The 22,727-nt window shown below is 51.5% G+C and overlaps 2 protein-coding genes across 6 annotated transcripts in view; both read left to right on the top strand.

The window, feature by feature from the left end:
* The first annotated feature begins 701 nt into the window (after positions 1–701).
* On the top strand, positions 702–6,275 carry BATF (basic leucine zipper ATF-like transcription factor). Its single transcript, XM_080395847.1, has 3 exons — positions 702–998; positions 2,773–2,877; positions 5,616–6,275. Exons 1-3 carry the CDS (start codon positions 933–935, stop codon positions 5,820–5,822), a joined length of 378 nt encoding a protein of 125 aa, XP_080251973.1. The 5' UTR covers positions 702–932; the 3' UTR covers positions 5,823–6,275.
* A 101-nt stretch (positions 6,276–6,376) lies between these two features.
* The window catches only part of FLVCR2 (FLVCR choline and putative heme transporter 2), a 52,681-nt gene continuing 36,330 nt past the window's right edge, over positions 6,377–22,727 (top strand). For all 5 annotated transcript variants that reach the window (XM_080395831.1, XM_080395829.1, XM_080395830.1 and 2 more), the window contains exon 1: positions 6,377–17,826. In XM_080395831.1, coding sequence (XP_080251957.1) covers positions 17,332–17,826 — 495 coding nt within the window. In that variant the 5' untranslated portion in view covers positions 6,377–17,331. The remainder of the gene's footprint in view (positions 17,827–22,727) is intronic.

The following is a 22,727-nucleotide window of genomic DNA, read 5'->3' as shown; positions in this document are numbered from 1 at the left end:
CAGGTACTAATGAATATTTAAAGTGCTAAAGAGATTTTGGAAAACACCAGTCCTACCAAACCAGTCCAAACATTCTACGTTCCCAAGCCTTTCTTTTTAGGTGGGACTGGTGCTTCATCACACACATGAGCCGTCTGTACAAACAGCGTTTACGTGGCACCTGTGGAAGGTACCCGTCCCCTCCCCGGGACCCGCGTCAGTGGTGGTGGGGGCGGCGGGGGGGGTTGGGGGTGGTGGATGGCTTGTGGGGAGGTGGGTGGCTGCCTGGGAATTTCCCTGGCTGGGCTGGGGTGACAGAGGTTGCTCGGAGCTGGACCAACCTCCTGCCTGCACAGGGCTGGCACGGCGCGTGGTGCCCCTGGAATTTCTGGGGCTCCCGGCAGCACCTCCTCCGCACTGCCCTCCTTTGAGGGTCCAGGTTTCACAGCCAGAGCTGGGGCTTTTCTTCCTTTCCATCTCTGCTGTTTGTCTCGGAGAAAACCCATCTTGCTGTTTTTCAACTGCCCGAAGGTGTTTTTCGGGGGTTTTTCAGGCTATTTTGAAGCTCATTTTTCCCAGATGTGCTTTTTTTTTTTTCTTCTTCTTCTTTTTTTTTTTTTTTTTTCTTTTTTCTTCTTCTGTAACTTTTCTTCTTCGCCTTAAAGTTTCCGGCCACGTGACTTTCAGCTTACATCCCCGAGGTTCTGAGAAACCACAGGAGGCTGAGACCTAAAGGGAAGGTGCAGAGGCTCCGAGAGGAGAGGCAGAGAAAGTGGCAGAAGGCGGGGAAGGAGGACAGCGTGCCTCCGGGACGGGCAAGAGCCGGGAAGCCAAGGACCATCTCCGGAGGGGCAGAGGAGGGCAGGGGAGAGGGAAGACAAGCGAGACAGAAGGCAGGCACACCAAGAGCGCAAAGGAAGCTGAAGAGGCCCTGGGAGCCAAAGACGGGAGCCATGCCCCACAGCTCTGACAGCAGCGACTCCAGCAGCTTCAGCCAGTCTCCCCCCCCCAGCAAGCAGGTAAAGCGGAGACCCTTCCCCAGCTGCCCTTGGCTGGAGACTCCTTTGGGGTGGGCCATGTGTGGGCAGGAGGAAGGCCACCGCTGGCGTTTTCACAGTGCACTATGGCAGGGCTTTCTAGGAACGGCTGTGGGGAGAGGAATGCAGGGCTGAGCCCAGCGCCAGGAGCCCTGGCCACCAGGCTGGCTACAGGTGGAGAGAGGAGGTCTGGTTGCCTGGGCTATGCCAGGGGCAACTGGGGGGTCGGGACCCCGGGGCACGGGGGGCCTTGTGATACACGCCAGGCGTGGACGTCGGTGCTCCGGGAAGGAGCCTGAGCAGGCACCTCCTCGCCATGGAGCAGGATGGCTCAGGGGCAACTGGCCTGCTTCCCCCTGCCGTGGACAGCCCTTGGAAAAAGCCCCCAGAAAAGCCCTGCCACTTTGGGGCTGCCTTCTTCTCATTCAGCCTCAGAGGTTTTTTGTCTCAGTAATGCTCGACAGAGGGATTTTGTTTTGCTGCATGGAGCACCTTAATAGTAGGTCTTTCCCTGGCAGATACCGACACGAGTCTGAGGAATTTCCCCTGCCTTTTCTGGCTAAGCTTTATTATATCCGTCGCTTGCCATTTCTCTAGGGCTGGAAATGGTGGCAACCTGAGACTTTGCTCAGAAACCTTGGGGATGATCAGGGCAGATGATTTTTGTCTTGCAAGCAGGGATGGGGAGGCATCCTGGTAGAGAAGGGAATAAAGCACAGGGGTTGCTGCAGGATAGGGTCTTGGTGCAGGATGTGGGAGCTCTGAGACGTTTGTAGGATATTGAAGGCAAGGATAAAAGAGGTTCAAAGAAAAGAAAAGATCTTGGGCGGGGTGGAGGAGGGAGAGGATGTGGACAGACTGATGGGCTGGGAAGATAACTTTTGTGGCTGAGTTTTGTAGTCCTGTGGAGAAGTGGTGGTGTGAATGTTAGAGAGTCCACAAAAGAGGCAGCGCAGTATGAAAATAGAAGATGAAAGAGTCTGCGTGACGGTTTCAACTGTCAGAAGGCAGCAGCAGGACCCGATCTCAGCAAAGAATGGCTGATGCATGAAGCTTGTGACCTGGAGCCTTGGAGACCTGTGTTCTCCCCTGCCCAGGGGGCTCAGAAGCGTAGCAGTCAGCACTGCAGGTGCTGCTACCAAGGGACTCCAGAAAAGAGCAAGCACAGAGATCAGGAGCTGCAGCAAATGAGATCTGGGGAAAACCCAAAAGCTCCAAGACTGTCTAGTTAAACTAAGCAGGGGTCACATTGCACTGTAAAGGCCTGCAACAGATAAAGCCTGAGGGACAGGGGTGATGGAGGAGGGGAAGGGATGAAAGGAGGAAAACACAGGCTGAATCTCTGGAAAGATGGTTTAGCCAAGGAGCTGGAATTTCTGCAGTGCCGTATGCCTGCAGAGAGAAGGGGAAGAGAAAGCTTTCCTGTTCAAGGAATTTAAATTGTTTCTGTTCTGGAGAGAGGTCCTTACTCTGGTCCCTCAAGCCATATCCCAGGCCCGTGTCTTGGTGAAGGGGGAGCGGTCATTCCCCAGCCATGCTGGGATGCCAAAGGGTATCAGACTGGCCCCTCATAGCAACGGGGATGCCAAAAGCATCACACATCCCTGGGGTATGGCTTTATCCTGGTGCGGAGGGTGCGTATCCCATGTCCTGTGCCTCAGTGGGGTTATCTGCTGTGTCCCCTTCCCACCTACTGCTCTGCAGGGGCAGGGTGAGGGAGGGGATGCCCCAGCACTTCCATGCCTTGTTTCCCTAGGACTCTTCTGATGACATGAGGAAAGTCCAAAGGAGGGAGAAGAATCGCATCGCTGCCCAGAAGAGCCGCCTGAGGCAGACCCAGAAAGCAGACACACTGCACTTGGTGAGCACTCCCACCCTTCCCTGTCCCCAGCGCTGAGGGCTCACATAGAGGACAACGTGCTTTTCCCCTGGGGACTCGAAGTGGAGATGCTCAGTTGAGGCAGGACAAGAAAAGTGAGGACAGGGCAGGATGTAGGAGTCTGTGCTCACAGCAAGAGCACACAGCCCAGGATAACTGCCAGTGAAACATTCGGTTTTGCAGCTAGTTTTGAATCCATCGTTATCTTTCAGTCTGACAGTACCGATTTCCTTTCCTAACCTCTTCTGACCGGCTCAGTCAGAAGCTCTTTGAAAGCACAGGCTCACCCAGGCTGGCTCTCCCTGGGTTTGTGCTTTGCTGTCACTTACACAGCGGCATAAAAGCATACACAGATGCTTTTCTGAGACGGTACTTTGAATTAATTGGTATGGATGATGGTGCAACCTAGAGTGAAATGGGCCGTCTCCTCTGGCTTGTTCCCTGAGATGCTACACAGTGTAGATAAATAAATACTAATAATTTTTAAATATTTTTAAATGTCTTCATGGTAGTCCTTGCATCCCTTTCTCCATTTAAACACTGTACAGCACCTGGAGGCTTTTCCTGTTGTTTAGCATGGATTTTCCCCCTTTTGGTTTCACTCTGCTGTCCCAATCTCCTCCTGTGGCACCATTGGCACCCCTGAGGCTCTCCCCAGTGTGAAGAATTAGGCGTCTGCTTTTCAGAAGGGATGGTCACTTCTGGCTCTATGTGTTTGGGCAGGAGTGTGTGATCAGTGTCGGAGCACAGGGACTGGGTTCCTTGGCATTTCATGTGTTGGTAAGTGCAGTCCCGTGTGTTTTGGGCCACTGGTGGGCAGGATGCAGAACACGCAGCCTGCACTGGGCACAGAGCATCTTTATCCCTGCGCTGGGCTTGGCTGCCCTTTGGAAAGTTGTAGTCAGGCTTTTGAAAAAAACATCCTTTGATTTAACAGTCTTCATATTCCCCAGGATCCCTGTTTTTGGGAAGAATTCTTGAGAAGCCAGTCCTAAACCCTCCTTCCTTACATAATGCCCTCAGTCCGTGGTTGGAGCTGGGGTTTAAGACAGAGATTTCACTCTTTTCTCAGTAGCTGATGATCCTTCTAGAGCTGACATGGCTCTAGGCCGATTGCATTACATCTGCCAGCAGCGATGGCTCTGGGCGACTGTGCATGAGAGGGCTGAAGGGACGCCCTTTCCTTGAGGACAGTGCTCTCTCCAAGGTAATCCTAGAGGTGGAGAGGGGCTCTGATCCTCCCCCAGGAAAATCCTGCCTAGCTGTGCACCGAGAAGAACTGGGCTGCCCTTCTTAGAGCAGATGACAAACCACTTGCTTACCAGATCACTGCTGCTCAGCTAGCACTGATAGCACACGTTCCTTATCTTCCCATGGGGATCGGAGCAGGGGGGTTAAGCCCAGTTTGGCCAGTTTGGGTCAGACAGAGAGGATCGTGGCAGGGAGCTGGAGAAATGCAGGCAGGCAAGTGGAGGATGGATGGTGAATTTTTGCTAATGTCTTTCTAATTCCTGGCGGACAGTGACCCCCTGCTGCTCCTGGGCTCATTCCCTGGCGGCTCCTTGTTGGCTCTGCACCGTGGACTTTGCTTCTCTGATGTGGTTCTGCTCAGAAGAGCATGGCTCAGCTTGAGCTATGGTGGTATAAAAGGAGCCTGCAGTTCCATCTGCCCCAGGGCTTTGTAGCTCTTGTTTTGAGGGGAATGAGTCATGGGGAGGCTGGGGCTCCCAGTGCCTGGTGATTCCCATCATCTCCCGAGTTCAACAGCAGTCATAATTTCCAAAGCATTTAGCGTCTTCTGAGAGATGCTCGTTTGCTGTGCAAATTCCTTCTCTGACAGCCGCTGTCACCGCTGGGTGCGTTTCAGCCGGTGCACGGAGAGCGGGCACTGTCAGAAGTCAGCGCTGCAGCAGAGGGGTGGCAGTTTGCTTTGCCAAGGTAGTAGTGCCGCTTTTCAGCGCTTCAGAGCGCTGGGTCCTACTTTAGCTGTCTTTGCTGACTTTGCAGAGCCTGCTGCCACATCCTCCCTCCCTCCCTCCTCTGGTCCTGCCCAGGCTGCTGGCTCCATGGTCAGCTGGTGCCCCGGGATGCTCCAGCCTAGAGCTGGCTGCACTTCAGCAGCAGTAGAAGCAGCAAAGGCTGCAACGCTCAGGATCGTCGAGACAAGGCTGAGCATCGTTACCAACACCTTTGTTGTTATTCTCATTAATAACAGTATTAATTCAGTTCTTCTGAGGCCTCGGTTTCTCTTCTGACTCAAGCATCTCCCCTCCTCCTCACCGCGCCGCTGGTTTCCCCGGCTGCTAGCAGGAAGCAGTGAGTCTTTTCTTTCCAGGGCAATGACAGGTTTCCTGTGGCAGGTGGTTTTCTGGTTAAAGACGGCAGTTATTGAGCGCGCCCTCCCCCCGGCCGCGTGGCCCGGGAAGCGTGCCCCGGTGTTCGTGAGAGGGAGCGAGAAAGCCTGGGCGGGAGCACACGCCACAGTCACTTCTCGTAAGCTGGGGTGCATGGCTGGGGCTGCCAGCATCGCACCCGCGCCCAGCCCGGCCGCCTGGGGGAGGGGGGGGCTTGCCCAAGCGCGGCTCTGTGCCGAATTTACCAGAAACATGTCATTCTGGAACCTCTGCGGGGCATAGAGGCGCGACGCCGCGAGCCCTGTGTCCCCAGATCATCCCTGTGGCTCCTGTGCTGAGGAAGCCCCTGTGGTTTTGTCTCCTCAGGAGAGCGAAGACTTGGAGAGGCAGAACGCTGCCCTGCGCCGGGAGATCAAGCAGCTGACAGAGGAGATGAAGCACTTTGCCTCGATGCTGAGCTCCCACGAACCGCTCTGCTCCATCCTGACGTCCCCTCCACCACCTCCAGAAGTGCTTTACGCCACACACTCCTTCCACCAGCCTCACATCAGCTCCCCACGCTTCCAGCACTGAGCCAGCCAGCAGGACGGCAGCCTGCCAGCTCCACTGATGGCCAGAAGCAACATTCTGTGGGGCTCGCTTTTCCATCCAAGGGAGAGAGACGGACGGGCGGGCGGACGGACACCCCTTCTTAAAGTGTGTACTCTGAGTGACTTGCCAAAGACTTGCTCCCTGTGCAGAAATGGCAGAGCCACCGGGAGGCATCTTTGGGCAGTTTCCAGCTTGGATCCTGGGAAGAGGAGGCATTCACCAAAGGGCACCAACCCCCTTCCCCGGTGCTTGCTTGGGGACGCTCGCAGGAGCGTGTGGCACTGGCAGCCTCCGTGCGAGCAGCTGGCTGCGGCACGCAACAGCTGGAGCTCCAGGGAGAGGAATGGGAGCGGGGGCAGAGGGGAAGGTTGGGGGCCACAGAGTACCAGAGCAAAACTGGTTTATTTTTGTAAAATAAAGATTGAAAATGCTTAACTCTTTGTTTCCAAAATAGGACCTGAGCTGCTCCTGAGGCCTGGCGTGACACAGTGAGGATGCAGGCAGCAGTAGGGGAGAGCTTGGAGTCCGGGGAACAGCCCTGCATATGCTGGGGTCTAATCCAGGGCCAGCAGCTAGAGCCCCACATTTAGAAGGGGGGCCCATGTGCATGCGGGCAGGCTGAGGAGCAATGTTTTGTGAGGTGATGGGGTCCCTGGGGTACCTCCTCGCTGCAGGGCTGGACCTGGCTAATGAGTCTGATGTGCCATGTAGCATCACAGATCTCTTCCCTGCCGACCGCCTTAGCTCCTGTGGCCGATGGCTACGCACATCTCCGGGTCTTGGTGGGCTGCTGGAGCCTTCAGCTTGACCAGCAGCACAGCTGGGAAGGTGCATCGCAGCGTGGAGGGGGGTGGTGACGCTGTGCTGGAGTACACAGGGGAAGCAGGACCTAGCGGGACCATTGCTCCAAAGCACCCTGCTGTAAGGCATGTAGCTGCAGCCTACACTTTTTCCTCTTCCCCACCAGTTGCAGCTCCACAAAAGGCTGCTGTACTACCTCATGCATTGAAGCAGCTGAAATCTGAAAGGTCAGTGAAGAGCAGATTATTTCTGCTGGGTCTGGTCACTTGGAAGCACAAGCTGGTCCAAACAGACCTTCTCTGCACTTAATGCCCCACCAGCCAGCCTGTCACTAACACCCCATCAGCCAGCAGTCTGCCTGTCACTCTCCCTCTGTGTACAAGGCTGAAGCCCACCGGCCAGTGCAGGTCCTGTTGCTAATGCTGGGTCAGGACAGCTGCCATCTCCAAGTAGCATCGGCTGCAATTTTTTCAGCACAGGATACCACAAGCAGCGCTGCCAACATGGGCAACATGCCAACAACTGAGCTAAATGGACCCAATTTGCAGACACCCTTCTTTCAGGCACAATAAAGCAGCATATTTCCAAATGGGTTTTGGGCCATTATCATAGCCCTCAACCAGCTAGGAAAAGTGCGATGTGCTGTGCTGTCCCCATTTTCTCTCTCTGGTTCGCGCTAGCAGAATGATAACCAAACACTGCCATGCCTCAGCAAGCTGTCCTTGGGAGAGGCGCAGGTAGCACTGCCATTTCTCCTGCCACAGGCTTGTGAATCTCCTGTCGCTAGCATGGGAAGCATCGTGGCCAGGGATGCCTGGTGTTAGCACGTTGGCCTGGGTGTCACCACCCTACAAAAGCAGCGCTGAGGCAACGGGTGATGCAGCTCTGCCCCCTGCCCCAAAAGGGATGCTCACACATAGGGGAGGAGAGTGGTTATTCCAGGTGGGCAGCTGGGTTTCTGCATACAGGACATACAGAATACATCTACGGGCAGCAAAATGGTTCTAGGCACATTCACAAAAAAGCAGCAGGAACAATTTCAGTGTATCTTACACCACCCCTTTCTGCTAGATCTCACACCCAGGCTTCACTTCATCCATTGGTACAATGACCAGAGCTGCAGATTCCCCACACAGGCCATGCTTTCAGCCCAGGCTACAAAGGCCCTTCCCAAACTGCTTTTCTATGGGATTTGTTCCTTTAAGCCTGGGAGAGACAACCTGCTGCAGCTCTAAAGAAGCTTGTTTTCATAGGCTCCATTTCTGCTCCTTCAGCTTCTGGTGGGTTTCCTCACAGATTTTTTCACTTGCTGTTCCTTAAAGCTCTGATGCTCCCATGCTTCCTGGGTTACACAGCATCAGAGAAAACCAGCGACTGCTGCCTTGCTTGGGGTTTGCTGTGCAGGACACTGCAGCCTCATGCTCCGCACTGGAGGATGCAACAGAGCCCCGGCAAAGCTTGCACTGACTTAGAACACAGCATTGCCCACAATAATGAGAAATCTCCATCCTTGCTGTGACCTTTGTGTTTTCTCACGGCTACAAAATGGTAACCTTGGTTTTAGTTGCAGACGGAGAAGGTCCTACCCTGATGTGCATGTATCAGCTACGCCTGCATAGACACAAAGCCACTATTTTTGTTGCAGAGCCATCGAAGTCTGAGATCCTGCAGGCTGGGTGGGGTTCTGTGTAATGCCCACAGAATTGCTAGACTACTCACTGGTAATGTCTCAGCTGCGACTCAGAATGAAAATAAGTGGTAAATGGTGAGACTGGGAGACGGGTTTGCAACAACATCCTCTCCAGAACCTAAACAATATTCTTGGCATCACCAGTTAAGATGCCTTTCCTCTGCATGGTGCATGGCTGGCTGTGAGCTGGAAGGCCTCCAAGCAGTGTTGTGGTCAGCCGTTTGGCCAAGCACTGGGTGTATGTTGGTGCTAAGGGAAGCATCTTCTAGTCTTACTCCTCTCTGCCCCAGTCTTGCCCTCAAAAACCTGATCAAAGAAGATGATCTGCATGTTTCAAGCGGTTTTTGACCTCTCAGTTGCTTCTGGTGATTGTTCGGTGTCTCAGATGCAGTGTCTTTTATTTAAGAACGGTTCCCCCGGGCGACCGTCTTTATCACCCAAGCAACAAGGGACAACATATTCTCTCAGGGCCATCAGCCCCTTTCATCCAGCCTCTGAGAAAGAGATCTTTTCCTGAGGCTGCTTGCAGAGCTGCACAAGCTGCCTGTTCAGGCTATGGAGGGAGATTCCCGCACTTCTGCGCAGGTGCTGCCTCTTGCTTCCCTTTCCCAGGCTCCTGGCCCCCACTCAAGACTCCTCCAGGCAACTAGTTTTGATTTCTAAGTAGCCAAGTGCTTGTCCTCTGGTGTGGCCCTCACTGTTGTCAGCAAATGAACTGTTAATGAACTCAAACGAGGAGCAAAGGGCAGGGCGGTGTACCAGGGCAATCACCCCTGATTGCTTTCGATTGCCTGCTCCTACTTGCAGTTCCCTTTGATCTTCATTCCCCCGGCATCGGGCATTTCTGAAATGTTGTGTGAGTATTATCTGGCCATGCCCAGCCTGCAGGAGCACCGCGCTGCTCGCTGCTTCAAGGGAATGGGGTGCTTCTGGGCACGCAAGTGGAGAAATGGGGTGATGGCTGCGCCTGGGGCAGCTTGTCCCTACCCACGCGGGGTGTCACTGCTTTCTGTCGCACCGCACGGTCCCCCAATGAAAAGCGCCTGAAAGCAGTAAAGGGATGAGGGCTCGCAGGAGGCTGAGAGACTCTTTCCGAGCTGGGGAAGGCCGGGTGGCGAGGCAGCCCTTCCCTGCGAGCGCAGCCTGCCGACACTGCGCCTGTGCTGGCCTCTGCTGGGCAAAGGCTCCGCTCCCGCTCCCGCAGCGCCCCGCTCCGCGCTCCCGGTGGCCGGGCTGCTGCCAGGGGCTGGGAAAAGAACCGGGAGCCTCAAGGTTAACGTGCGTGGCGGCAAGGGCTGGGTAGAGCTGCCTGAAAGGGCTGTCCGGGTCCCAGCCACCCCAGATGTGGGGCGGCGAGCTCCCTTGGCCGAGGACCGTGTAGCTTGGGCAAGGGGCCAGTCGTGCCTTGTGGTCCTGGCACGTTTGCATTGCTGCGTGAGGGTGTGGGGGGGCTTGGTTTGGTGTCCCCCACCTTCCCCAGCTCCCTTGGGGCTTGCAGAGCTGGGTGCTGGCGATGCCGGGCTGGATGTGGGGACCGAGCACTGAATTAAATAAACACAGACCTGGCCGCAGCCCTGGTGAGCTGTAATCGCCTTTACGGACACCTGTGATGAGAACGGTGGGTTTCAGCATTTTGATACCCAGGAAAGTATTTATAAAAGCACTTGGGCTGGATTTCTGCCTTGCAGTCTTGTCACAGGGGCTTTGCTGTGGGTGAATCCTGGGCAAAGCCAGCCGAAAGCCTGGTCACCTGGGGCTGGGAGGGCAGTGAGGGCGGGTGGAACTTGGCGCTGGGAGGGCACCTGCCATGGGCACTTTTCAAACCTCAGTGACTGTTGCCTTTACATTTACTTGCTGGCTGATGTCTTCTGTGAGGGCAAAACAGAGGTGTGTGGCAAACATCTGTTGATACGATCAGAAGGTAGAAATGGGAACCAGGGGACATGAGTTACGTTTTCCTTTATGGCCTTCACTGCATCTCAGTACCTCCTATGGATCAAGGGAAGCTGGCAAGTCTGTGTAGAAGGACAGCAAGTCACAAAACATGGAGGGTGCAGTAATTTTCTCCCTTTCCATCCCCCTAAAAGGACATGCTCAGCACTTCACAAGCACTCAGCATCAGCATTTCAGGGCTGCTTCCATGGTAAGATAAATAAAGATACGACATTTGGTGCTGACTTAAGCTTAACGTATCTCCCCAGATGGGAAGCCCAGGGCAATCTTTTATGCCTGGTATTCCCTTCCTGCTTTGTCCTTCTCAGCTCAGCTGCAGGCTCCCAATGTGACAGGTGCCAAGGTGTGGAGACACAGAGCCAGCCCACCCAGGGGAAGGTACATTCATCCTACTGAATTGGGCTGTTATGATTCCAGCTGTCATCGCTATGATGCCTTCCCTCTAAATTGATTCATATGTGAGTTTTCTTTCTTGTGGGACAGAAGAAGGGGTAATACTCAAACGCAGTATGCATAGAGTCAGAAGAGAAGTAGAGGCATGTCTTCAGTTTGGCAAAGGACAGACTAAGCAGCTCTGTTCCCCCTTTGCCGTGGCTTCAAAATATTTATGCACTTGTTTGCAAATCCTGTCTCAGAAGTCACTTCTGTTAGTGCTGCCAGCCCTGCATCAGCAGAGGATAATCTCCTGCATACTGAACCAAAGCAGCAGCCCACAAAAGAGACACTCTCTCTGCCTCTTACAATGATCACAGTGTCCAAAGCAGCCCTTGTCATTACAAGAATGCTGTCTGGATGCTAATATTTCAGCACACTGAGATCAAAGAAGATCAGGAATCACTGCTAACAGGCAGAGTATTTTTATGAATCGAAAGCTGGAGAGAAGAGAAAATGCAAAGCATGGCATGAAATGGCGAGACTTTCTCCTAGCAAACAGCACTGTGCTCGCTTTGTCCAGGTTCTTCTTCTGCTGTGTTGTTGTTGCCTTATTGATTAATGATCTGGAGGGGATTTGAGCAGTGAGGCAGCAATATGTGTATACATAAAGTTTTTTAGGTTAATCAAAAATCTACCTAACTAAACTGTAGGGAATGTATATTCATTTCTTGCCAGGGCAGGATTACAACCAGTGCGTTAAGGTTACTGCACGAGACTGTAATTCTTCTTGCAGCTGAGGTTGCAGATGCCAGCTGCTGAGAGTCATACGGCTTCAGAGACATCTGAACAGAGAATGCATGTTCCTCCTAATTCCTGCACCAGTTCTGTACTCTTTCCTAAGATGCAATCAACTTTTCTCCTCTCGCAACAGTGATGGTATCGTGCCCTGGTCCCCAGGACTTGTCCCAGGTTTGTCTTTATTGCTGCAGCGTGAGTGGGAGGAAGAAGAGGAACATGCCCATGTTCAGCAGTGAGCCATGCACATTTCCAGCATTCTTTAATTATTAATTAATGCCAGCTGCAAGCATTAGGAGATGAAAAGCTTTTTTTGTGTCATTGGCACGAACTGGTATGACTCATTGAGATGGAGGCTGGAGGATGCTGAGTAAGAAGGGCATATATACTTCGAGCTTTTGGTATTTGGGGTTAATCTGTGACCCTGATCTGGTCTGGGGATGTAAATCTAGACTGTGGCTGAGTTTTGAGTCTAGCTGGCTCTTTTTTTCACTTCTTTTATTCTGAGCTGAGTGAAGAGATCTTTGTGTCCCATGTGCATGCCTGGTGCGCAGCAGAGGAGTGAGGTGGGTTTGCTCCAATGGCAGAGCAAACAGAGCCTATGCATGGCTCTCCTCACAACTAGCTGTATCTCCGCAGCTTTTCATAAGCAAAGGTTGAGAACTGGGCTTAGATGCTCAAGCAGTGCAGCAGGCTAACCACAGTCACACAGCTTTTGGATTAGAGCTGGTTCTCATCCGGCCAGATCAGAGCATGGGGCTGAGTAAGTTAATATCTGTTTGCAAAAGGCCACGCAGAGGTAGTATAACCACCCTGTCTCTTGAGGGCTGTGCACTAACCAACAACGGCACGTCTGAGGTACCATGGGTACAATGGCTCTTCCATGCCGCATGCTCCTTTGTTACGGCCTTTTCTGGCTGCAAGAAGGCAGCTGCAAATATTAGCACCTCAGCCATGCCGTCCCATGTACTCTTTGCAGTTCAGACCTATATGATCCATCCATACAAACGTTAAACTTCAACTGGACAGAGTTAAATTAAAGCCATTGCTGTGTTAAAGCCAGGCTTTGAACGAGGAAATAAGATCTGTGAAGAGGTGGTAATTCAAGCTGCTGTTGGGCAAGCCCTTGCAGCTAAGGCTTGAAGGTAATTAGGAACAATGGTCCTGCCCCTGGCAGGGCCACAGGCAAATCACCTTAACTTTGTGTGCCCCCGTTTCCCCTGTAAAACAGATGTAGTGATGCATCCCCAGTGAAGTTCTCAGAGACCTACACATGAGATATGCTGAAAAGATGCAAAACATTATTTCCCTTCCTTGAGTTATGTTTTTGAAAGGCCTTACACTTTGAAGAGGCTAGGTTTGGTGCTCAATGTTATCCTTCCGCCACACCCCAGCTTTGGTGGTTCTGATGGCTGCAGTCTTCTCTAGATGAGATTTTAGATGGTGCAACTAAGCCATCACGTTCTGTGTAGAGGAAGGTAATTCTTGCAAAATTTTGAATGCTGTCAGAGGCTGCATGGTGCACCACAATAAATGTAGTTGTCCATCATTGTGCGTGGCCCCATACCTTTACACAGGAAAAGTAACAGGAAAGACTCATGAGGGTTTAGGCTATCAAAAGAATCATGTATCTAACCCACAGCAATACACTAACCCACTGCATTTATAAACGTTACGCCGGGTCCTGTGTTCTGGCTGCTCCTGGGATGCAGAAGCTGTAGGTGCCAGCAGAGGACTCGCAGCCCGCCCCACTCCAGTGACAACAAGGTGGCCTTTGTCCCACCGGGCTGCCCTTGCCAGCCCATGCTGCACCGAGTGTCCCCAGCTGTGCATCCAGTGTGACCAGAACAACTGGGTGGCTCTGCCAGCTATGCTAGTCTTGCCATTTGGTCTAGTGATACAACTATCTCACTTCTGAACATCTCCACTAAAGCAGTTTGGGTGCTGAAACCCGTATAAAACATTCTTCCTCCACCACCAAAGACCTTGTGATCTCCCCTGCGATGTCTGTGTGTGGGATAGACTGGGAGGTCTCCTGACACCTCTTCTAGACCTTAATCCTATCAGTCAAAATGGGATAGACCACCTGAAGACCTGCACTAGCTAGGCCTTCTAAGTGCCATGGTGAGATTTAGAAGCACAAAACACAATGCTGTGAGCTTGAGAGCAAGGGACGTCCTGTGATCCTGGGAGCTTACACACTTCCCATTTAGAGGGAACCTAAGCATCCTCTTAAGTCTCCACAGGAACCGCATGGCCAGAAGATCCAGTAAGATTCCCCAGTACCTGCTTTTCCCTGGCAACTTTCACCCTTTGTCCACCTACTCCTTGAACTTCTAGTCCAGTGTGGGAGAGAAAAGGCATCAAGGAATTATTCTTTTCACAATAATTTTCTAATATGCCTCCTGCACACCTTCCAGGCCAGTTCCCAGCCCCCATTTGTTGTGGCCTTGCTTGTCATTGAGGCCTGTTTCCACCCACTAGAAATCAGAAAGCTGGGTTACCATCGCCTGCATCATCCCTAGCGTTTGTATTTATTGGGTGTGCTTTCAGAAAACCAAGCTTGTTCCAAGGAATGTTCTTCAGGCCTTATAGAACATAAAGGAATTGCATGTACTCATTGGTCATAAAGGTGGAGTATGTTCCAAGAGTGTCAGAGGTTGGATTTCTTGAGATCAGTCAGGAAGCCAGAGATGTTAGGCTCTATCTGATGGCCTGAGCATTACATTGTACATTTGTACATATGTACAAAAACTGTAGCATTTGGCCCTGCTTCTGCCTCTGGTTTAGTGCCTTCCAACCTCACAGATACTTCTGGCGACAGGATCCTGTAACCTTTTAAGCACTTGTGTCAGTCTCCATCTAAAGGAGATTTCCCTCTAGCTTTAAAATCCACTTCAAGGGGTTGTCCTGGAATATAAATAATTTTTCATGGCTAAGAAATTTTTATATAAAGACGCTCTGATGAGGGAAATCCAAAAGCAGCTGTGATATTGCTTCAAGAAGGGAAAGAGGCTCTTCTGAGTAGAAACAGATGCAGCAATGAAGAAAGAAAGAAATGCAAAGCACAGGAGTTCTATTTTGGTCCAGAAACTGGCGAAGGATATAAAGGGGCGATTGAACAGTTCACATAGTCAGAAACAAAACAAAACAGTCCTGAAATCAGAGGAGTTCTGGGAAATGTGGGCCTATAGGTATGAAAAATACTTGACTAAATTGGCTTTGGGGGAGCCAGGCTTGCTTTCCCGCCTGGCTCATGTTCACTTGACAGGCTGCAGGCACCAGGGGCTGGGAGCTACCTTCTTCCACCTACTTTCAGCTGTAATTTCAGCAGGGTCTGTGTTTTAGTTGTTTTTGATTCACCGTTTGCCTTTTCTGATTGGACTAAGACATCGGTTTAGTGCGAACAAATGCACCTTGCTTGGCAGGCTCTGGCTTGCTATGGACTTTTTGTTGGTGATGGGCAAAACTGAGGATTTTCCAGAGAAATTTATGAGCTGAAGGTGGGACTAAAACACAGCTCAAGATGACAAACTGCTTCTGACTCCAGTTTGGAGCAGGGCTGGTGGGAGGCAAAGGACCCAGCGTGTGTTTCTTATTCCTCTCCCATGTATCTAAAGTTTTTTCGATGTGTGTGCTTTTTTAAGTCACATGTAAAGAAATTTAACTGTTCCCAGTTTTCCTGACGTATGACAATGTCTCCTCAACTCCTTTATTTTTTCTGCATACTCTTTCTGCTTTTTCTTTTTCTGTGACTTAAGCCTGAAACCCACATTGAGTCCCTGTTAGCCACTGATACCTTCCTCTTTGCTGCCCAGAGACCTTTCACTACAGCAGACTGCCATACAGTCCTACCTCCGTTATCCTGCATTTATCCAAGTTTACAAATTAAAGGTGCCACAGACTCTGATAACACTTTCAGTTACAGGTAGCTAAAGCTACAGTCCTGAAGCCATACAGACCTAAATATAGCATGAAGGTGACATATTTAAGTTAGCCTAGAGCAACTTAAATAACGTCTTACCATCTGCAGATTTTGCTCCTCGCTTGGCTTTCGGGATTATTAATAAGTGATGCTCCTCTGAGCAAACTCAAGTTTGCCATGCTAAACCCAGCCTGTTTATTTCTTTTCTTCATCTTTGCTTTTTGACTGCTTTTTAATCAATGATGGTGATTATCTCTGGGTAACTTTGATTTCTTTATAATAGTGTGGAGAGTTTTGTAAAGACCTTTTCAGATCTGATGAACCTAGAAGTTAATTTTCTGTGCTATTTTACTGTTATATCCTTAGAGTTCTCAGACTAAGCAGCTGTTGGACCGTGACAGTCCTTTTCCTGCTCCATTTCACCTCTGCACTCTCTGTACTGCTATCGCTTACTGCATTCCTGATACATTTAAATCACAAATCTATTAGAACAAATTCCTGTTCTTTCTGTTGTCTCAGGACAGAACTTGGAGTAACTTCGGGTGCCTAACCTAATAATAAGTGGGACTGAAAACCTCTTTTCTGGCTTTTGCTTCTGAATTTGCCTTTCCTGTTTATTATGTAAAAGGACCGTATTATGGTTATGTTGTACTGTCATAAGCATCCCAGGTGAGGCTGGAGGTTTGCTGGCAAAGCTGCGGCCTGAGGAGGGGGAGTAGGAAGGTTTGCAGCTCTGCCCTGCGGTGCTTTCAGCAGAGCACATAGGGAAGGCTGCGCCGGCTCTGCTTGTCTCCAGCTGTGCTCCTTGCCACTCTGCTGGGAGTAGGAAACACAAGGGGGTGACAAGAAGTGAGCTCTGGGAGGATATACAGCAAGAACCACTGAAAATGACATTTGCTCCTCTGGGAATAATTTATCCAAAGCGAAAGTGTCTACTTTTGCTCCTGGCTGTAGTCAGGTGGATAGCTGAGGACAGCGTTCCACAAAGTAAATACAAGCCTGAGAAACTTCACTTTTTCATTCTCTGACCCCAGCCTTTGTTTCAGGAGTATCGCATCCCAAAGACAGGTCATTGCTCCCATTTTTCCAAGTGAACTTTGAGCTGTATGTTTAATGCTGGAAGAGAGCTGAACAGCGCTAGCATGCAACCAAGCCCACATTTTAAAGCTCATGCCGAGTAATTGTACAATTCAGATAACACTATGTTAATTAAATGAACTGCAGGTCATAAGTGATCTCCAGGCAGGAATCCATCAGTGTGGTACATTGCTAAAGAGGAAAACAAGAGCTGACTCATTAACTGCAAGATCCCCATGAGGATGAAAACAAACATCACTTTTGGCTTTTGCTTCAGTTGCATTGAGATGTTTTGATTTTGACTTCACTGGATGTTTTCACTTTGTAGTGTGCCGTGCCATGAAAAAAAAGTAATAAAAAAATCGGGAGCCAGCTCAAATGAAACCCAGGTTCATCCTCCGGGTGCCCACCCTGGCATCTGGCTGGGTCAGGCACTGCTCACAGGCACACGGCCTGCACCCAGGACACGGGGCTGGGGCCGGCTGTGTCCATCGGCCTCTCCTGCACCAGGCTGGCCGCTCCTGCCCCGGGCCTCCCGCTCCTGCCCCGGGGCCGCTCGGCGAGGCCCGGCTGCGGCGGCCGTGGGGACGGGGCCGCTACCCCCGCTCCACAGGTGCGGCGGCGGGGCCGGCCGTGCCCCCGGGCGGTGGGAGGCGCTTCCCGCCCCCGCGGCGGGGCGGGGCGGAGGGCAGGCCGGGCCGGGCCGGGCCGGGGGCGGTGGCGGCGGCGGCGGCGGTGCCTCCCCGCGCGGTGGCAGCCAGTGAGCGCGGCGGGGGCGGCCGGGCGGGGTTTCCCGGCCAGGTGGGTGCCGGCGAGGAGCGGAGCCGGGCCGGGAAGGGCTGAGCCGGGCCGGGCCGGCGGCCTTCGCTGGCGGCATGGTGCGGCAGGAGCCTGCCGGGGCGGCGCGGGAGGCCGCCGCTGTCAGCGCCGAGGTGCGGCTGTCCCGGCGTCGCTGGGCCGTGCTGCTGCTCTTCAGCAGCTACTCCCTGTGCAACGCCTTCCAGTGGATCCAGTACGGCAGCATCCACAACATCTTCGTGCGCTTCTACGATGTGAGTGCCTTCGCCATCAACTGGCTCTCCATGAGCTACATGCTCACCTACATCCCCCTGCTCTTCCCCGTTGCCTGGCTGCTGGACAGGAGGGGCCTCCGCCTCATCGCCCTGGCCGGCTCGGCCCTCAACGCCCTGGGCGCCTGGGTGAAGCTGGGCAGCCTGAAGCCGCACCTCTTCCCCGTCACCGTCCTGGGGCAGGTCATCTGCTCCCTGGCCCAGGTCTTCATCCTGGGCATGCCCTCGCGCATCGCCTCCGTCTGGTTTGGCCCCCGCGAGGTCTCCACCGCCTGCTCCATTGCTGTCTTCGGCAACCAGGTAACGGCCACTGGCCTCAGCCAAGGCGGGGAGGGCGGCAGGAGGCGGGCAGGGCCTGGAGGGCGGCAGCGGGGACGTGAGGCGCACGCACAAAATTCCCCTTGGGAAACTCCTCCGGCACCTGGAGGGACGCAGCAGGGGCTGGCGGTGGGCCGGCACACCGAGGGCAGCGGGGCCTCAGGCTGCGAGGCTGGGGGCAGCGTGGGTGCTGGGTACGGCTCTGGCTCTGGGGAGTGTGTGGACTGGGGGTCTTCTCCAGTGCTGCCCTTCTCCTCCTCCGTGTGGGAATCTCCAGGCCAGGGCTTTGGTTCAGCGGAACCATGGATGGACTGGAGGGGAATGTGTGGTGCTGGGAAATGGGCTTTAGGCAGAGGGTCCTGTAAACCTCCCATCTGCGGTGGCATCTGGACTTGACGCTGCGATATCCTCCCACTGATGACAAGATGGGACGAAGGAGGTTAGCTGTTTGCTGAAAAGAGTTCTTGTGACTGAGCCTTGGGGAAAAAGAGCTTTAGCACTATCATACCTGCTAAAAAGTAGGTACAGAGTTTCCACAAGCAGTTGCTTTGGAAAGAAACAAACCTTCCATCAGGTTAGGACGAGGCAAGCTCCCTGAGCACTCTTGTATCAAGGTGGGTCAGGGAGGCCAGCAGCCCGCAGTTGCTCAAGCTGTGGTGGGCTTTTCTTGTAGCCACCTAGTGCTCAGAGGAGATAATTTTTTCCACAATTTTGAAAGGACCAGGAAAAGAGCTTCTTGACCCTTGCACCAGAACACCCACTCAGCCCTGTTGCATGAAGCAGATAGGCCAATAGTGTGATGCAATGGGGCGTAAGCGAAGCAAGTCTGGCTCTGCAATGCTGACGCAGAGATGAGGCAAGCAGAACCTGGCCTTAGCTGCTAGGCTGGACCTGTGCCCCTTGCTTTGAGACCCAATATACTACCCTGCACATATCTGTGCACCATCCTGGACCATCCTTGATTCAGCCTGTGTGTGGCTGCTATTCGGATTGCAATGTTTTGCAATTTGGGTAGTTTCTAGTGTGTGGTCCTTCCTCACAGAGGAATGTGTGCAATAGGTTTGAGGTCTCCTTTCCCCACATTCCTGGGTTTCTGTATTTATTTAAATACTGCTGAGGCAAAAAGAGGTGAATACTCGGAGATGGTACTTGAAGAGCTGAAGTCTGTGGAACAGCACTAGGGAATTAAGGAGACTGGTTTACATCTTTTGGAAAGAGGAAGCATGGTTTACATCTTTTGGAAAGAGGAAGCATACTTCTCTTTCTCTGTGTGAATCTACTTTACTCTTTGCTCTTACCACCCAGCCTAGTGGGCTGGTTTTTATGTGTTTTAAATGAGTTAGTGTGGAAGGCATTTAACTTGGCATGAGCACTCTGCTGATTTAGGAGTAAATAAGTAACTACGCATTTTGCTGTCAGATTTTTTTTTTATTGTTTAGGTGCAGTAACTCAACCGTATGTGGTATCCTCATTGTCCTAAAAGGAGTGGGTTAATATAATGGTTGTGAAAAGCAAACTTTTTTTTTTTTTTTTTTTTTTGCAGAACTTTTGCTCTGCACACTGCCCTGGGGGTTGAAATGACATGGCAATGAGACCTCAGTTTAGTACATAGTCTTGGCTTTGTAAGCCCAGACTTTCATTTTAGAGAATTGGAGAAGTCAGAAATGGCAGTGGCTTAAGGCAGGGTGTGCTCCATAGGAAGGACCTATTCATTCCCTTAGTCAAGGGTCCTGAGGTGCGTAATCACAGTGAGTGAAAAGTAGCTGTTTTGTTTGCTGTTGATGTTGAGCGGGGTGAAGAAACAGAGGCATCCTTTTATCCTGACTCTGCAGTTAAAGGCTGTGTTTTAGGGAATGTTAGCAAAGGATATAATATAGTGGGTTTGTAATTGCAGTATGCCAGTATGGCAAATTATTCCCTATGCTCATTCCTCTGCAACTGTATGACAGTTTTCCTTTCCTTGCCACGTCAGTTACAAGTCATCAGGGTGGAAAACTCTGTCGTGAGTTGTTACCATGACGGTGATTATTGAATGCCGAGCACCAGTGTCCCTCTACATCAAGAACTGCAGCCAGCTACATGGAGGAGTGGGGCAGTGTCCCTGCTTCTCTGATACACTTGCTGTCTTTCTGCTCCTACCCTCTCAGCCTTAGGCAGCACTTAAGCAGCACTGTCCCGAGGAGAGCCCTGCCTGCTGGTTCACGAGGATCTGCCAGGGTGATGTCTGCTCAGGATGCCACTGCTGCTTGCTGAGTGATGGTAACCTTCAGGTTCAAAGTTAGCCCTGGAGAGTAAATCATTGAATCTGTCAGACTGGGTATGAAATATCTTTTATAAAACAAACCAACCCTAGCAGATTATCAGATTCTCCTCACTTGTTTCTGGTCATGTGCTGGCTGTGGTATCTGAAGTGCAAAGAAGGCTTAGATTGAGCACTCCTGAATCAAAGCTGGAGAGCTTCTAGAAGAGAAGAGCATCAACACCTGTGGAAGAAGAGATCACATTCTCTTGTTTACCTGCTGCTGGTTTTTATGACAGTTTACTTTTCCCCATTTTAAGGGAGATGCATAGGGTTTTCTGTTCTTTTTCATTGTGCATCTATGGGGAGGTGTAGAATGACGTTTACTTGCATGTTGGATAATTTGGCATTAAAATGTTAGTGTTACTAAAATATTACCAGCATCTCATTGCTTAAAAGACTAGGAAAAATCTACATGCGGTCTTTTCCTCAGGCTGAAAGTCTAGGGTAAGGGACCAGAAGTGTTTTGGAGAGTTCACTAATGTCCTTCAGATGTGTTTTGAATATTGGGCTGAGTATGTCTGACACGCTTGTGAAATACAGCCGTTAGTAGTAGCGTGTGCGCTACATTCTCAGTAGTGTCACTTGTGGAGGAGCTTGGTGCCGGGCATCTACATGAATTCCCATGCACAAGAGGTGGGCAGGAGAGAGCGGTTTGTGTAAGGCCATACATTTAGTGTATTGATTCACCAGGCTGTTCCCTGTTTAGGGCCACGGTTCAGACCTGACGGGTTGGAGCAAACGGGCTTCTGATTTCTGTGTTGGAGGGAAACTGTCCCCTTGTCCTCTCTGCTGACAGGACCACAGCGGGAAGAAATGCTGACGTACTAGCATTTGCAGGAGTATGTCCTTGCTGGAGCAGCAGGCCTTGCCCTTCCTTTAACATACTTGCTCTTCTGTCTTTTGGAGATGAAGAAACACGGTGCTGTGGCATGACAGCACTAACACGGTGGTGAGGGATGTTTAGATAACGAGTTAAATTCTCATGGCTTTTTGAGATCTATAAACTGGAGCCTGGGTGGCCAGGTAACCAGCTCTCTGTTTCAGCTTCCATGGTGTGTGCTGGACTGCTGTGCTTGGGCCATGCGTCTTCATGCATCATTCTTACTGCTGTATCTCCCTGTTGTCGCTTGGTGGGCAAGGGACATGGGTGGCATGCAGTAACTGGGAGTGTGTAACTGTGCTGCACAGGGGCAATGAAAGAACATCTGTGTTTATGACCTTGTATTGCCACCAGTGGTGGTAAATTTTTGATTGAAAGAGACCTTGTTCCTGGCTTGTGCCATTCTGACAAAGAGAAACAAGCAGCTGATGGGCTTGGGAGTGAGGATGCAGGTGTGTTAGATGATCTTTCTGCTGCAGTTTTGCCTCTTCACTTTTTGACAGGGATTGATGAAGGGTGTTGGTGTGGTTTGGGAGGAAAGAAGCCTTTAGCTTCATATGAAACTCTGCCTCTGGGGAAAAAATGATGCAGCACCGTACTGATGTTCTGGTCCTTGTTCTGATGCAGCTGGCATGTGACTTCAGACATTTAGGGCTTCCGTAACAGACAGCCTGAGGCAGAGCTTTGAGGTGCTACCTGCAGACTGATGGGGCTATCAGTCTGGCAGTGATTAGATGATGGCTTTTAAAGTGGACAAACTGGATTATAAACCCTGAAATGTGCTCTCTCCTGATGGGTCCTTTCCTCTTGTGAACTGGGGGAAAGAGTCTTCGTGGGGTAGTGGGTGGGATGGGTGTTGCTGAATAATCTGGTCTGCAGTACCTGAATTGCCATTGGTTTTGTGCTGTTTGTGCTGAGCATGTGCTGCTATTTGCCTCACTGCTAACTGTTCTGTACCTTTTGCCCTTCAGGGAAGCCAGCATCTGAAAGCCTAAGAAGTGGTGTAGAAATGGAGCACAACCTGTGGATTTCCTGTCTTCGAGTGGACTTCTAGATCTCTTTGGCTGTTCTGTCCCTGCTGGAGGTTCCCCAAGTCTTCAGATGAGATTTGATCCCTGTTAGAAATAGGGCAGGTGGTGGTCTGCCTCACATCCCTCTGTAGCTTTGCCCTGTATCTCCCAGGGTTTTAGCTATTAGAATAGAGAAGACTTTAGCAAGGAACCAAGAGAAGCTGGTAGTGGCAGTAGTTAATGGTTGACATTCTCCAGCCCTGGATCCTTTCCCCTGTAAAGAAGGGCAGGGTGCATCAGAGCAGTTGGATTACAAGGAGTGCTGTGTGGCCAGCTCTCCGAGATCCTGGACATGGCTTACTGTGGGAGGGCGTGCTGACCAAATAGCAACGTGGCTTTCTCAGGAATGCCTAATTTTCTGTAAATGGACACTGGAGCCTGAAATGAACTTTTTATACTCATTTATCTGGTGCTCCTTTCCCAGCCGTACAGCAAAGGCAGCTCCCCCTTCTCCCTCACAGAAGCAGTAGGCTTCTGGGTTACGTTCTGTGGAAGTTGCATGGGAGTTAAATGAATGGCTGCAGTGTTTTTGCTGGGAGGGGCTGCTCTGTGGCACCCTCAGCACTTGCCCCTGCAGGACCCCTCGGGGATGGCTATGTTTGATGACTGTAATTAGTCCTTGACCAAAGTG

This window comes from Falco punctatus (genome assembly GCF_963210335.1).
Source record: "Falco punctatus genome assembly, chromosome: 7".
Taxonomy (NCBI): domain Eukaryota; kingdom Metazoa; phylum Chordata; class Aves; order Falconiformes; family Falconidae; genus Falco; species Falco punctatus.
This window is presented reverse-complemented; position numbering and strand designations above follow the sequence as displayed.

Excerpts from the sequence above, each read along its gene's own strand:
- BATF (XM_080395847.1), top strand. The coding sequence starts at position 933 with ATGCCCCACAGCTCTGACAGCAGCGACTCCAGCAGCTTCAGCCAGTCT. Across the intron at positions 999-2,772 it reads CTCCCCCCCCCAGCAAGCAG|GACTCTTCTGATGACATGAG; the intron begins GTAAAGCGGAGA and ends TTGTTTCCCTAG. Across the intron at positions 2,878-5,615 it reads AAGCAGACACACTGCACTTG|GAGAGCGAAGACTTGGAGAG; the intron begins GTGAGCACTCCC and ends TTGTCTCCTCAG.